This window comes from Zosterops lateralis, assembly GCF_965231275.1.
Source record: "Zosterops lateralis genome assembly, chromosome: 8".
Taxonomy (NCBI): domain Eukaryota; kingdom Metazoa; phylum Chordata; class Aves; order Passeriformes; family Zosteropidae; genus Zosterops; species Zosterops lateralis.
In genome coordinates, this window is record NC_139768.1 from 12,532,599 (window position 1) to 12,549,180 (window position 16,582).

At 34.7% G+C, this 16,582-nt stretch overlaps 1 protein-coding gene across 2 annotated transcripts in view; it reads left to right on the forward strand.

Moving 5' to 3' along the window:
- Positions 1 to 16,582, forward strand: part of MYOF (myoferlin) — a 61,934-nt gene that overhangs the window by 23,171 nt on the left and 22,181 nt on the right. Inside the window, exons 13-27 of one of the 2 annotated variants that reach the window (XM_083865987.1) lie at positions 190 to 293; positions 1,219 to 1,287; positions 1,407 to 1,450; positions 1,836 to 1,918; positions 4,131 to 4,169; positions 5,836 to 5,960; positions 6,434 to 6,550; positions 6,910 to 7,087; positions 7,902 to 8,026; positions 8,521 to 8,627; positions 10,815 to 11,007; positions 12,019 to 12,174; positions 13,163 to 13,294; positions 14,588 to 14,751; positions 16,418 to 16,532. In XM_083865987.1, coding sequence (XP_083722113.1) covers positions 190 to 293; positions 1,219 to 1,287; positions 1,407 to 1,450; positions 1,836 to 1,918; positions 4,131 to 4,169; positions 5,836 to 5,960; positions 6,434 to 6,550; positions 6,910 to 7,087; positions 7,902 to 8,026; positions 8,521 to 8,627; positions 10,815 to 11,007; positions 12,019 to 12,174; positions 13,163 to 13,294; positions 14,588 to 14,751; positions 16,418 to 16,532 — 1,751 coding nt within the window. The remainder of the gene's footprint in view (positions 1 to 189; positions 294 to 1,218; positions 1,288 to 1,406; positions 1,451 to 1,835; positions 1,919 to 4,130; positions 4,170 to 5,835; positions 5,961 to 6,433; positions 6,551 to 6,909; positions 7,088 to 7,901; positions 8,027 to 8,520; positions 8,628 to 10,814; positions 11,008 to 12,018; positions 12,175 to 13,162; positions 13,295 to 14,587; positions 14,752 to 16,417; positions 16,533 to 16,582) is intronic. The other variant, XM_083865988.1, reaches the window with a different exon arrangement.

Below are 16,582 nucleotides of genomic sequence, written 5' to 3' on the forward strand. Positions count from 1 at the left end.
TGATGTTTGAAAAATCTATGTTCTTAAAATTGCTCCAAAGCCAAAATTCTCAATTTTTACCTGCAACACTTCAGAATTTTGTTTATCAGGTTAGACAATTTAGACAGTTTATTATTTATGAATAATAATAGTAATAGTAATAATAATAGTAATAATAATACCTTAATTTAATCTTTGACACCTCTCCAGTGGATGACGCTTTTGCACAAACTGTCAAGGAAATATTTGGAGGAGAAGCAGACAAGAAAAACCTTGTAGATCCATTTGTGGAAGTTTCTTTTGCTGGGAAAAAGGTAATTTAGTAAATATCTGAACCTTTGTACTCTAATTGTAGTCCTGAGAATAGATTTCATATGCCAGAATAAATTTTTAAGTTTACTGGAATGATGGAAATAAAAAATAAATGAACAAATAATGTTAACTTTGCAAAATTACAAACTTCAAGGTCCAATAGTTAGGGTGTAAAACTGATGACTAATGAAAGGAATGTATGACTAAAGGCTAAAACTGACACATGCCAGATTGCTTGCCTACTAGTTGTTCCTGATTGCTTTTAGTAATTGGTGATACAGATCTTTCTGGACAGATTACCACTTTTGTACGTTTAAATAATAATGTGGTCCTTAGAATGCCTAATTTGATCTGGAGCACAATTGCACAACTTATATTCATTACTAATTAAATTTTTTGTCAGTCATTTAATATGCTATATAGGCTACCACACCCAATAGTGCCGAAGATCTTTAGAAGACATCACTAGCAAATAATGCAGCCTCTCCCCTATGATATATTCTTCATCTACCCTAGAATCTGCATAAAGAAAGCTGGAATCAAGTAATTCCTTCGTCTCATTTCTCTGCTGTGATGAAGCACATTCAATTGTGGCTTGTGGAAATAACAAGCTTTAATAATTTCATTTAATTGTAGCTAGTGAAAATAAAAACTAGGGTAACCCAAATCTCATGTTTAAACACTGTTTCAATATTTTCTTTTCCTCCAGAAGTCATTAATGCTGCATATGCAGATTACTCTAACAGTAGTTATCATTTGAAAACTCGTTGAGCATCAATGGCTCATTACAGCATTAATCCAGGATTCATTGACTACTACCCCTAATTTTTCCAATCAGACAATGATGTGTCCTAAATCATAGCTAGTAAATACTTCTTCTTCTGTTTTATCTTTGATGTGTTGTATATATCTTTTCATTTTTGGCAGGTTTGCACAAATATAATTGAGAAAAATGCTAATCCAGAATGGAATCAAATTATTTATCTTCAAATCAAGGTCAGTTTTTTTACCCTTGTTTTCTGTAGTAAACAGGCATTTTTTGGAACTCAGGGCATTAACATTACAGAGGTGAAAAAGTAATGAGTTATTTTACTTTCATTGCTATTTTTTTTCAGTTTCCCTCGATGTGTGAGAAAATAAAACTTTCAATTGTTGACTGGTGAGTTATGACTTTTAATCAAATTAGTTAAGAAGCTAAATGATAATAAGCAGAGAAAAGCCTGGTTCTATAGACGTCAGGTATTTTTACAGTGCAGGAGAGTATTTAAGCAAGTGTTTAAGTACCTTTATGGTTTCTTTACAAGAGATCTGATTAGTGTAACGTGAGATATTTTTTAATTTTGTACAGAGAACTGAGAACTGTCAGTGTTTAATGATCGTGTAAAAGGTGACTTATTCATGGCAGCCCATTTTTGTAACTTGTCATTACTGGTTTCGTTAGTAATATTGAAGCATTGCCTGTCATAGAAAATGTGTGTACTAGTAGCTTGCCACTGTGTGTTATCACCAGCATTCTATTTAAATAAAACCTTTCTTTTTTCTAGGGATCGACTGACAAAAAATGATATTGTAGGAACAACATATTTAAGTCTCTCAAAAATTGCTTTTTCTGGAGGAGAACTTGAAGGTAATTGCTTGAGCAGTGTGTAACACACTATCTTGTCTAGTGTTACACAGAATGGCAAAGATCAGTGTTCTAAGAAAGTATATATTTATCTATAGTTTCTCAATTCCCTGGCAACAGGATTGTCTGTTCCTGACATTTTCAAAACAGTGCTCTTAGAAAACATTCTATGTGACTTTTAAAAGTAAAGTATTAAAATTTCAGTGACTAAACACATCATCATGGAAATATCAGTAACTGAAGTTTCAGTTTTCCGTTATATATATATATGTGTGTGTGTGTGTGTGTGTAAGTTAATGAATTAATTAAATTTGTGAGTGTTTTCTAAATTCAGAAAATGATGTGATATCAAAATCTACCATGTGTAAGATATGCAAATTTATTTAGACGCTTAATAAGATATTTAATTTCAAGATAATCTGGAGTCAGTGCTTCAGAACCACTTCTTGGGACACTGGTAAACAAGACTCCTTTTGCTGCCTTATAAGAGTATCTGTTCTATCTCTGAGAAGAGAGCCTAAAAGCTGTGGAATGTTCCTGAGCAGTTGGCCTAAAAGAACTATCTAGAACCACATTTCCTGGACCTCATTTCCTGGACACTATTAGGCTGCTTTCAGATCCTGGGGGAACTTGGGTCAGTCTCTGCTTGGGTCAGTGGCTGATCAGGCACTGCATCTCATTGCATGAGTGCTCATATTCCTATTTTGTAGGATTTTGATTGCACTGCTATGATTGCAGACAATTGATTTATGTGCTTCAATCAGTAGAGATGGCTGGATATGTAATTGCATACAGCTAAAACCCAAAACTTAATTACAAGAAAGCAAGTTAGGCAAGATATGAGGTGCCTAACATTGTTCCTATTGCAAAATAGTTTTGTAATAAAACTCTTCTTTAAAATATTATAAGAAATATTTTTTGTGCCAATATTTTGGCAAATATTGGAAAAAATCTAGTTACATTTATACTCTAATATAATCTTGTGATTACTGATAATTGCTTTGTGATCTATATCTATAATCATCTCTTTTTATAGCAAAATCTGTCATACGATTGGGCCGGTTCCCAGACTATGATTCTGTATTAACTTGCCAGAAAAATTGTTTTATCTTTTTAATGAACATATCTTGGCATATTAGTCATCCATACAGAATTGTAAAGCTCAAGGTTAAACAGGCTTAACATGTATTTATCTGACTGACTACCTTCACTAGTTTGAAGGACACTGTCTCAAAACCATTTTCACTATTTTTACAATAAGAATCTAAATTACTATTTTTTTCTGTTGTGCTTATAAAAGCTGTATGATGTGTATTTGTCTGAGACAGACCAATTTGTCCTTAAGTTGGTGGCAATATCAGGTGTTTAAAAATAAAGTCAGTGGCTCCAATCCTATACTGACTTGATGCAAGGATGGGATGGAACTGTATTTTTGGTCACATAAAAGCTTATAAAGTAGACCCTCTTAGAAGGACTGCTGTTGAAGTAAGACTTCATGCAAACATTCTTTTTTATATATCCCATGCACAGCCAGAAGCAAAAGAAAATGGAAAAACCAAGACAGAAGGGTTGGGCTGGTGGGGAAAATTCAGCTCTGGAGAGATGACTTGTACTCCCCACATGAGCATGTATCTCGAACTGCAGCTGAGTCACAGAGCATTTACACTTCAAACCCAGGCACTCAGCAACTCAGAGATTAGCCTGATTTCTCTCTCTGCTGAGGTGCTGATATTGGAATAGCCATTTTTACTATCTTCTCTTTAGTGCTGTGCCTGAAGCCTGTTCTGGCTTCTAAAGGATTGTGAAACCGAACTAATCTATAGTCCTCAGTAAATGAAAATGTAGGTACCCCTAGGGGCCCTGAAATGTACTGGGTTTTTTAAATGACTGTAAGGTCTTAAAAGTAGTTTTAAAAATAAATCTGTATTTTGTGTGAAGGAGAATTGAACAAAGCTGAAAAATAAGCACCAAACCAAGATATTTTGTCCAATATATGCTGGTTTTTTCCCCTTAGGAATTTGTACAGGAGCAGTAATACCTTCATATATTAACCGGAGGCAAAATTCTAGCCTATATGAACTCTGTATTTTCTCAGGCTTTTAACTTTATTTTAAAAGGAGATTGCTTTGTGATGTGAAGTTTGTTTGTTTTTGTTTTTGTTTTTTTTAATGCTATTTTCACTCGTCATATATCTGCTTCTCTTTTCATAATATAGATTTTTCATCTTCAGAAACAGGGGCTTCATCATATGAAGGTTTATATCTTCACCTGTTACTGGTTTTGTGTTCCATTGCCCAGACTGAAGAGTATTGCCTAAGATACTCCATCAGCTAAAACATGTTTTTAATAATTGTTTGTCTAAAAGATTTCACCATTGTGATTAAAAAGTATCAAACACAACTAACTCTATAAACCAGTTTTGGCACTGGAATTGGTGTGAAAATATTTCTGTTTGGCTGGTGCTTCAAGCTGTGTTTTAGAGATGAGCATGTAGTTGCTTCTATTACAGAGTGCTTAGACTAACAATGGCTTGAAATTTTTAACTTAGATATGAGATCATAGATATATTTGCACCTGCAGAGCCCTGCAGAAGTAAATAAGCCTAAAATAACTAATGACTGTTTTGCTTATGCTTAGCAAGCTATATAAACAAAATCTGGAAAATAAAATCTGATTCTGTTACTACTTGGAGAGGTGACTTTTTTCATAACTGTCTAGGTTGACATCCAGGTTTGAAAGACTTTCTGGTAAATATTAAATAGTGAGCAATAAATACAAGTGGAATGCAGTTGAAAGGTAATCAACATTCATCTACATTGTACTTCATTTACTATCCTCCTTTCTTTAATAAAGTAATATTAGGTTAAAGGCTGAAATAATTTCTCAGAGTCACTTTCTATTATACATGATCATTAACCTTCTAAAAGTAAGCAATTGAATTTTAAATTTAAAAAAATAGAAAATAAATTTTATTCCAGTTTTGGGGCAGTTTTTTGTTGTCTATATGTTTTTAAATTTATATTCTGTTTAAATTTTTGGCATCAGTAAGTAGTGAATGGACTAATTTAACACATATCTTAAACCTAGTCATACTGAGGTCTGATGTTCAGTCTTAGAATTTTTTAAAAATTGGACGTTATTCCAATGATTTCTTTTCATTCAAATTTTGATCTGTTTCTGATTCAGAGATGTGAAAGTAGCCAAATGCAAAATAGAGAACTGCAAATCTTTATTTTATATTGTGCAGGTTATACATTACTTTGTGCTGACAGGAAATTACATCAAGACATCACATTCAGTTTTAAAATCCACTTGTGTCACTCAGTAGTGGCACAGTCACACAAGGCATAACCCTTTACTGTCACTCTCTTAGCTCAGCCTTTTTTTCCTGTGAGTAATGAGTGCATCCCTCTCTGTGCTGATCACTTCAGGCAATTTCAGTTGCAAAGCTGGCCTGTTTCTCATCTCTTTTTTCTGCTAGAGAGCGCATCTTTTCTGTGGCCGTTTAGTTTGATCATTGGCCTGTGCATTTAAATGATTGCAAATATTGTTTTACTGAGCTTCACTTTTTTTCGTAGAAAACATGTTTTCTGTTAACATAAAAGCATGTTACCCTTGCACATAAATTAAAACCATATATTTGGAGTGGGACATAAATTCTTCTTATTCTGTGGGAATTTTGCTGCATGAGGTAGTATTTAGTGTAAGTGTTGTACAGTGAAGAAAGAAGTTAGGTACAAGTACATTCAGTGGTATAATTACTTTAAATTCATATGGTATATCCAGAGAATAAAGTGTTCTGATATTACTAATACCTAACTAATATCTAACATTTGTTTTAATGGATTTGATATTAATGTTGTTTCTTTCTGGCTTAATATGGTAATTAACAAAGATTTAATGGTAATGTCTTTTGTTAGTAAACTCTGGAGAAACTGAAATTGGCTTTTTACCAACATTTGGGCCTTGTTACCTAAACTTTTATGGAAGTCCAAGAGAATACACTGGATTCCCAGACCCATATGATGAACTAAACTTTGGAAAGGTAAGTTTCTTTATTAATTGTTTTTCATAAAAGAATTAACCCAATTCTGTTCAATCAATTAATTAATTCATGTTGATATGGAGTTTTTTTCCACATTACACACCTTTTGCTCTTTATTTTTGAATAATATTTTATATTTAAGATTAATAAGGAAGTATGATAGTATTTCCCATTCCTATCTGTTTTTGTTTTAAAGGTATTTTTGAAGGAGCAGCAATTATTTTGATGATTTTCACTAACTACACTTTTGCATGAATTTGTATTTCTTCTTTCCTTCTTTGCATAAATATGTTTTTCACTTCCAGCATTAAGCCAACTGCTTTATTTCACTTGTTCCAATATGTACCTCCATTCCTCTGCAGAAATTTTGAGAGTACTTCAGTGAAGCCAGGATCATGTACAGCTGAAAAAACAATAGACACTTCTTTAGGGCAAATACGTAAAATTTTATTTGATATGTATTTATGTTACAGGGAGAAGGAGTTGCATATAGAGGGAGAATTCTGGTTGAACTATCTACATTACCTGACAGCAAGCCTGTTAAAAAAAATTTAGAAATGATTCCTAATGATGACTTGCTGGTTGTTGAGGTAAATCCTTGTTTTATTGTACCTGTTGGTTGTGGAGCTGTGCCTTGGGTGGTTTTTAGAGAGTGATCTAACTCACTAAAATCAGTACAACAGAGTACAATCTCCAGATTAAGAGAGGTGTTTACTGGTGGCTGAAGAGCAATGGCTACAAAAAATGTTGTGCCCTTGCAGCAAGAAGTGTTAATCTGAAACGTTTTATAATATCAAATACAGTAATTTATTATACCTGTTATATTTTTTGCTTTCTTGTCAGAAAACAGTAAAAATATTAAGGTTGTTATCTCCATTTAGCTATTGCTATTGTTTTCTGTAACTGTGGGTCGTGTTTTGAAAGACAACTGAAAAGGTTGTTTTGGTAGAAATACCAGCGCAGGCGGAAGTTCTGCCTGGCTGCCGTGTTCCATTCGGCCACCATGCTGCAAGACACGGGGGAGCCCATCCAGTTCGAGGTCAGCATCGGCAACTACGGCAACAAGTTCGACACCACCTGCAAACCCCTGGCCTCCACCACCCAGTACAGCCGCGCTGTGTTCGACGGTAAGGGTGCTCTGGAGGGGGGTGAAATGCTCTAGAATTGTCTGTTGGAAGGGCTGTTTATGGCTTTGGAATGTCAGCCCAAATCTCACTGAACATTTCCTGAAAATGTGACAGAAAATTCTTCACAGCTTTTGAGATGAAGTGGCATTTATGGGGTTTGTGCTGTAAGGCCTACTGAGGTTATTATTGACATTTCGGCAGATTTCAGAGAAATCTTTTACCGTGTCCTAGATATGCACAAACTTTGCAGGGAAAAGAAATCACATTATTTTAGAGGTATCTAGAATTAAGTAGAGAAAGCACGCTTTGAATATTCTGATTTAGAATAAAATAATAACTTATTTTTAAACCATACATCTCTCAGCCTAGAAAAAAATGAATTAAAATAAATTTTAGCTACAATTTTTTTGTTATTAACTGCAAAGTCTAGTTCTTTTTTTCCCTGTATATTAAATGAAATAATCAGTGAAATAATCAGACTTACTCTAGAAATGGATAATTTGAATTTTTCTTTCAAAGATAAAGTTATATTAATGTACCATCTACATCAGTATGTTATGGAAAAGAATATGTTAACAGCTAATTTATTTTTTAAAATATGTTGGATTTTGAAACAATTTGAAACAATTTGAAGGGAACATTTACCATTCAACAGATGCTATAGCGGCTTGAAAATACAAATCCTGTTGTGAATTTGGAGTAGCTTGTCTGTTCTTATGGTTTGTAGTACATAAATGGTATGAATGTAGCAACAGTGTACAGTATATATTCCTGCCATGAATTCTAAATCTTACATAAAAATGTTTCACTCCAGGTAATTATTATTACTACTTGCCGTGGGCAAACACAAAGCCAGTTGTAACGCTGACTTCTTTTTGGGAGGACATAAGTCACAGATTAGACCCTGTGAATGTAATCCTAAATATGGCTGAAAGACTGGTAAGACATTTAAAATCTTTCTTTTTTTGTTAGGCTTTTAATTTTTACTCTTTTTAATTTAGAGTTATAATTTAAAAAATGATATTTTGAGCAAATTATGGAAATTTTGTGATACTTTCTCTCCTTTTTTCTTAGTCAAAATTAAAAGTTTCTTGGTGTAACAAATGGCACTGTTAATCATAGGCCTGTGTTTTAGCAAGGCTCAGTACACTCCTGCTTGAATCCACAGGGAATTCCCACGGGAGGGAAGAGTCCCCAGTGTTGTTTAGGAGCATGTTACATCTATGGGACTGTTATTTGCATGTTTTGTTTAATACAGTGCGGGAGAACATCAGAATAGTCCTGTTAAATACAAATGAGGTTTAAACATGAGCCTTTTTTTGGTTTGGCCTATACACAGGTGAATAAATAACATCAAAATCTCAAAATTCCTACTGACCATAAACCACAATGGAAGTTTTTAAGTGCAAATTCTTTTCTTTTAAATTCCTCAGCAATCCAACTTAGCCACCTTAAAATCAGGAATGCAGGCTAAAGTGTCTGAAAACCGCTTAGCTGAGATATGGTTGAAGCTGATTGATGAACTTACAGAAGATATAAGGTAAAAGAAGTTTTTTTTATCTCTTATGTTATCATTCCAGGCCTGCTGGAATCTTTGTTATTGCCTCTGCTAAGCCAGAAAGCAAATTCTTAGGACTATAAAACTGACTAATCCCATGAATTGACCTAAGAACTGAAATTCCAAAAATGTCTGAAAGTAGTAAAATATCATGGATATTGCCAAATAATCCATCCAGTTGTGTAATTCTCCATTATCTCAAGATAGTTTTATTACTGACAGTGATAAAACAAAACAGTATCTCTTGAAAAAAATCTGAGGGAGGACTGTTCTAAAAATGGATATTAGCTCTCTCTGCTGCCTTTCTTCCATCCACCCTTCTTTGGAATTCCTCATGTACCTTAGGTTTACCTGAGTTTCAATGTTATTTCTGAAACTGAAGAGGGAAGAAAGTCTAGTACTTTACTGATAAGCCCAAAATAAAAAATCGAAAGATCTGCAGGGATTATGGGCCATAAAGACTGTATTTTTGAATAAGCCTCTAGTCAATATGTCTGTATGGATGGGGGTGTTCAGAGAAGGCAGCAGGAGTCAGCATTTAGAGTTTTGACAGAGAATATATTCTATATAGAGAGGAAGGAATTGTATGCAAAAGAGACATTAAAAAAGGAGATATTGAGATGGGGAGAGTAAACAAATGGATGATAAACAGCACAGGAAAAAGAAGGGGGAAAATGACAGAATAGTTATTATCCGTAAGAGGAAATAACAAAAAACATTAAATGAGAGAACAAATTCATCAAGTTGTGCAGTCAATATGAAAGTAAGCAGAGGAGAAACAAACAATGGAAATCAGTATATACTAGCAAAGAATTACATGATAGAAACCTTACACAAAAATATAACTAATAACTTCGTAGAATGCTGTGATCTGAAAGAAAGCAGAGAGAAAGGACCGACAAACTCTAGGAAAGTAAAATGTGAAGGGCAAAAAAAAAAAAATCACTTAACAATTATGGAGCAATAGCACTTAGATATAACCACCAAATTAACTTCATGTTGCTCATGAGATACAATGCTCTTTTGGGGTTTTTTTTCAGCAAACTCAAAAAACCTCTGTCAAAGACATAGTTCCTTGTGTTGAATTTATAGAAGATTTTTTCTTGCTGTGCTTAAATGAGTTTAAATGAGTTAGGAATTTGAGAGAGTTTTCAGTGCACTGCTTAAACCTAAAAGGATGTGACTTTCTGAAGGTTCTGATCTGGTACATTGGATTCATGTCTAAGTAGCTCCCAGGGCAGACAGCTCTTGTATTCAGAACTAAATGTAGTGGAAGGCACAATAGTCAGGATCAAGGTTCTACAGAATCAAAACATTTAGAAGTTCATAGCATGTCATTAAATGTAGGTAACAGAAGAGTTTATCTTTTCAAACTAGGCAGTGTCTTTGGAAATTTTTAAACTTTTTGTAAAATATCATATTAAAGACATTTTAATGAGCTTTGCTAGAGGGATATAGTCATTGGTCTTTGAAAAGCTGCCTTTTCCTCAAACCTCCTCCCATTTTTCTGACAGCACTGTCAGGCACATAGTGTCATTTTTTTGAGATTGTCATGTGCAGAGGCAGGGCTCAATAATCCTTGAGAGTCCCTTCTATCTCTGGATTCTACAATATCTCAGTTCCGTTGAACAGTTACTCTGCCCTCTGCTGACTCAGAAGTTCTGTGTCACAGATTTCTTTTGGAGTTCTTTGATGTTTTCTTGCCAGAGGGTGAGGTAAATCTAGTCATAGCCACAAGCCATATTTGCATATTGAGTTGCTGAGAATATGCAGTTTCCAGTGAAGGAAAAGAACCTAATCTTGGTCTGAAGGCACTGGTTTCAGTTTTGAGATGTACATTTTGAGACAACAATTTTTTACTGTGAATATACAGAGAAATTGATTTTCCTTGGTGTGATGGGCAGCAGTTACATTAAAGCAAATATCTTAAGGTGTTCTAACTTGGTGTTTATTATGTAAGTACAACCTTTCCCTTGCTTACTACCTTCTTAAATACCTTGTGAGGTGAAAATCTCTGCAGAAATATTTGTAATAGCACTGTTCCAGTGGTTTGCAGTTACAGGAAATGATGGCACTCATTCCTTTGTTACTGTTTGCATGTCTGCATTTAGAGTGCAGCTAAATAAAATCCACTTAGATAATTAACCATAACAAATATTCTCTTTTCAGTAAGCCATTTCCCCTCATAGAAGGCAAATCTAATATTACAGTCCTTGACACTCAGATAGAAAAAATGCGCCTCAAGTCTCTCAAACAGATTGGAGAAGCAGCAGCAAGGATGAGAAGTGAAGCTACTGATGTGAAAGCTACTCTGACAGAAATTGAGGATTGGTTGGATAGATTACTGCAACTGAGTGAAGAGGTGAGGGCTTCAGAGCACTCGTGATTGGTTTAGCAATACCTGTCTAACACAAATGAGTGTAAAGTTCACTGCTGATCAAGCAATATCCACTCTCTGTAGAATAGTAATTTTAGGTGCTGTGAAAGTAAACATGTTCCCCTCTGCAACTTCAATTTACTTAAACAAAACTCATGTGTTAACTGTTCTCACTGGGAATGTGTGCTGGGTAATGATCACTCTGCAATTGGTAGAATAGACCCTGTTCTAAGTGACTATTCTGTCCTGTCCTTTCTTCCAGAGTTGCAAGTCACTTTTCTCGTTCAGGGACTGCAGGGTATATATTGGATTTCCATAGATTGTTAGCCATAGTAGTCAACTTCTAACAGAGTTAAATCTGTTTCTGTGGATTTATTTTTAATTTTCAGCAATTTTTCAGCAATGTTTTCTGTTTTCATCTTGGCTGTCTCATAACTGGTTTTCACAACATTTTAGAAACGGTTTTATATTTCATTTATTAAAACAATTAATTGGCCAGACTTGCAGCTAGCTCACTAGCTCACAAAGGTGGGCACAGAATTCAAAAAAGATAATAGGTAGTTTCTGTCTTCTGCTAAAAGTCTTGCAATGACCTACCCTAATGTGGAAACATCACAGGTACTTCAATATGTAGCAGGTCAGTCCAAAGCATCAGCATATGGCATCCAGTCACTATCATCACCACAAGGGAATAAAGATGCAAAATGTCTCTAGAAAAATTTATAAAATATGTAAGGATCAGTTTTTAAATAAGACTTATTTTTCTTTCAAAAAATCTCAGTGGTATTTTTTATGATTCTTTCAGAACTATATATTGTTTTACTTGCAAGACAAAACAATTCCCTCTGTTCATCATAAGTTTGTTGTGATTCATGATTCTAAATGATAAATCCTTTGACATAAGCCCATATTTTTTATCTTTTCTAAGATCTAGATTAGTTTATTGTTCTATTAATTACTCTTCTTAACTCTCCTTTCCCCACAAATAATCCTCAGCCACAAAACAGTATGCCTGATGTAATCATATGGATGATCCGAGGGGAGAAAAGACTGGCCTATGCTCGTGTTCCTGCACACCAGGTGCTGTACTCCACAGCAGGCCCTGAATCATCTGGTAAATATTGTGGAAAGACCCAAACAATCTTCTTAAAGGTACTATTTTTTTTCTCCTTAAGAAATAATTAACTCCCTAAACTGAAATGCCATCTGATATGAGTGTGAAACATGCAAACAATGTCAAACTCAGGAGAGATTAGAATCCAGCTGCATGTAGCTTTTTCAAAATATCAGAGAATTTTTAGTTTTATCATAAGCCAATTAGAATCAGTATTGGTTAAATGAATTAGAATCTATCTGTAAGACTTTTCTAAAAGCTCAAAATCATGATAGAACTTTTAAAGTGTTACTGGAGTTGGGATTTGGGGATTGGACATAAAGGGAAACTTTCAGAGGGAATAATAAGTGTAAGTCAGAGAAGTTCCAAAAACCTATTCCAAGCTTTGGATGGTTTGCTGTGAGGAATAGAGCTTGTCTACACCCAGAAGCTGTCTCTCTGAATTGAGTCTTACTCTTGAATGGGAATGCCTTTCTCCATCTAAGCTGACATTGTATTCAATTGAAATAAACTTAACCAGAAAAAAAGCAATCTGACAGTAAACCAGTAGCACTTATAGAGTTTGTCATTTTACTAGTAGTTATATTCATGAATTCCTCAATGCAGACAAGCCTGTGTCTTCATGGTTTTATTCAAACCCTCATTGATTCTGCTTTTACTGAACCATCCCTGCTAACTCTGCATTTCCAGAGTCTCCTAACAAGAAACTCAAATATCATTATTGAAGTTTTAAGTTACTGTCAAAACTAAAAACTCATTGCTTAATGAAACTTGGGAGAGAATAGCAGGAACACGGATAATTCTACTGTTAGTGTGTTTGGTTTTTACATGCCCTAGGCAGGTATCATTTAAAGAATGCTTTCCTCCTGAACTACTGATTTTACTGGGTTTTGAAAAAAAGCAATACAGGAAGAGATAAATAAATACGTATTGTTACTCATATCTCTTTGTTATTATATATCTTTTACTGAAAGCTATGATACCTGCATAACATAACAAAGAATAACATTTTTGTTCATGTGCCAGTACCCACAGGACAAGACGAAAGATGTCAAAATGCCTGCAGAGCTGCGAATTAACATTTGGCTGGGGCTCAGTGCAGTTGAAAAGAAGTTCAATAGCTTTGCAGAGGGAACATTCAGTGTTTTTGCAGAAATGGTATGTCCATCATTGCTTTCTTACTTTAAACTTGGATGGGAGTATTGGGAATTCGATGCAGTTGGAGCTCTTTTGAATTTCTTTGCGTGCTGGACAGAAAGAGAGCGTAGTGTTTATTGTAAGGAAACAAGTAGAACCCATTGAAGGCAATTAATGATTAAGCCCATTGTGCCTACCAGATGAACTTCAACAGACCAGATTCTGAACTGGTTAGTCAGGTACAAATCTGGTTAACTCCAGTGATTTCAAATACATTTATTTTAGATTTTTATTAGTATAATTAAGATTGAGATCCAAACTATTATGTTTTGGCATGTGAATAATCCTTTTTCTTTTAATTGCTTCTTCACTTCTACAAATTATACTTGAATACAAGTGGTTTTGCTTAATAATGGTTCTTTTGTAGCAGTGGAAAATCTACTGTTACTGACAAAATGCTATCATACAATAACATTTCAATGAAAAGAGATAGCAAATTCAGAATACAAATGCTTTAAATAGTCCCATAGCATGTAATAGAGGTTTGGTTGGTAATGGTAAGTAGCAGGAGTTTTATATGCCACATCACTTAATGGTGTATATAATCCAATATCAGTAAAATAGCTAATAAAAATACATTTTTACTGTGATGTCACTGTTGCACCTATGTTTAAATATTTAGTAGTGCTGTACTAAGGCACTTAAAGCAATGAGTGTTCAAAGCCATTATTTAAGTGTACAGTTTAAGAGGTTATTGAATGTCTCATTTGTTGGTCTTCAACAATCCAACAATTTTACAGGAATAAGGGCAGAAAACTCAAGACCATCATAAACTACAAATAATCCCAGGAGGGGAAACAGACTGAGCTGACACCAGAATCATGCCCCTGGTAGCTCCTATGATTAGATTTTGATTCAGTTCTACATGTTACAAAAGAAAATAATTTAAATAGGAGGAGATTGGAGATGGAAAAGAATGAGAATCATGCATTTAGGGAACAGAAGGAACTTCTTTGAATAATGTAATAGAGTTTTATTTAACAGAGCTTTAATTTTGAGAAAGTTTTACTGCAGTTATAGGGAGGCATTACAGTGAGAAGATTGTTTACCAGGCAAAAGAAAATGAAAGAAAAAATGGATGATGACATTGCAGAGTAATGTGGAAAGGGAGTACTTAATTTCAGAGGAAGTAAATTTATAGTAAAGTTATAATAGTTTCAGTTATAATAGTTACATAAATAAATACTTTTTTCCTCCTAAAAGCTGTTTATTATTCCTAAATAATGATCGGATTTTTGCTTTCTTCCCACACAGTATGAAAATCAGGCTCTCCTTTTTGGAAAGTGGGGTACCTCAGGACTTGTTGGTCGCCACAAGTTTTCCGATGTCACAGGAAAAATTAAACTGAAAAGAGAGTACTTTCTACCCCCAAAGGGCTGGGACTGGGAAGGAGAATGGATGGTTGATCCTGAAAGAAGGTCAGATTTTTAAAATTTTTTGCAGGTAGGGATAAAGGCATTTGTGGTGTTGAGTAAAAGCTCCTCTCTGTTTTTTTTGGATGAGAAAGGGAATTTAAGCTGAGTGTTCTGGGGCAGCAAAAACCTGCCAATCAAATAGTTAATAGTGCTAAAATTAAAATTATCTTTTTAAAAAAGTGAAACAAAACAGGCAACAGAAAGAAAAAAATCCATTTCTAAGAACTAGCTTATGGTTTTACAGTCCCCATGTTATGATGGCTATATTGCTTATATTCTCTGGGTCTCAGTGCTTCATATTTTTAAAAAGGATAATATTAATATTTCACACCTAGGAAGCTACTATGAGGCTTACACATGTCTGTGTGAGATTCACAGATCCTGCTGTGATGGTTTCAGAGAATACCCTTGGATTGGTGGATCTTCCCTGGATAGAAAATTAACCCTGGCATCCACTATAAATCTGCAGTTCATGCTGTAACAACACCATTTGCATGGACATTCACAAACACTGGATGGTATTTTGTGTTTATTTCATTAAATGTAGAAAAGTTCCATTGCCATCGCTAAACAACTGACAGATTATTTCTCAAACTGACTTAAGGCAGGCATTTTTTTCAGTAGAAGGTTGTGGTACCATGTGGCAGCTCCTCCTCTGGCAGACCAGATTAATGAAGTGTCAGTCCTTCCTCAGCTCTAACAGGTTCAGCCTTGCTCTGCCAGAGGTTTTCAGCTCTGGAATTGTGCCAGTCCAACTATGTAATTGGCACACCAGACTGGGAACATTATTTGTTTCATAAACAAAAACCAGCATGAGAAAGAGACTGTTTTCTTTCTTCCTAAAAGAAAATATTTAGCCCATTTAAATTCTTGTGTTCTGACAGTGAAAAAGATACAGAGTTGTTGCTATAGAAAAACTGTATGGGAAAAATATTTTCTATTACTTGATCCATTTTAAAATTTTATCTGTTATAGGTATGAATGGATGGGGTTTTTTTATATTAAATCAATAGTTTTGTGAATGAGATGACAGGAAGAAATTGCATCAAATCCTGTTGAAATGCATATTTTTGCCAAGCAGCTCCTTCCACTGGGAGATGATCTGTGGCTTGATTTGGCCAGCAAATGGCAGTGTGGAACACATTTTGGTGCCTTCTGAACCGCAGTGAACCACCAAAGGATAGCAAAGGACTTTTATCTGATTTATTGTTCTCCTATTTATTTTACTTGCAAATTGGAAAAATATTAGCCAGCTGATTGCTTGCCTTGTCAACAGCATAAATGGAAACAAAATTAAGTACATTGCCAAATTTTAGTGTATACATAGATGCACATGCTTTAGAGACGCGTATGATTCGTACACAGTCTGTGTCTCCTACAGCTAAATTTATGATGTTTTTTCTTTCTCCAAGAGGATGTATTGAAAGCAGATCCTGAATAAAACAGGAGTTAAACATTCCTGCTAGTCACTCATATTTATGAGTAATGTTCCTCCTGTTGCTTACTACTACTGGAATTTCTTCAGTGGTTTTTTTTCAAAGTTTCCTTGATATAGCTGGACAATCCAGAATACCCCCATGTGTGCACATTCTGTGCTATGCTCCTGTATGTTTTCTGTAGTGAACTAAAATGGGGGGTTTTATTATTGTATTTTTTTTCTGATGTGTAGTCTGTTGACTGAAGCTGATGCTGGTCATACTGAGTTTACTGATGAAGTATATGAAAATGAGAGTCGCTATCCTGGAGGGGAATGGAAAGCATCTGAGGAGAGTTTCACAGATGTGGTGAGAGTTAAATTCTTCTCTGGATAAGTAAAGGTTTAATAGAAGGAGAA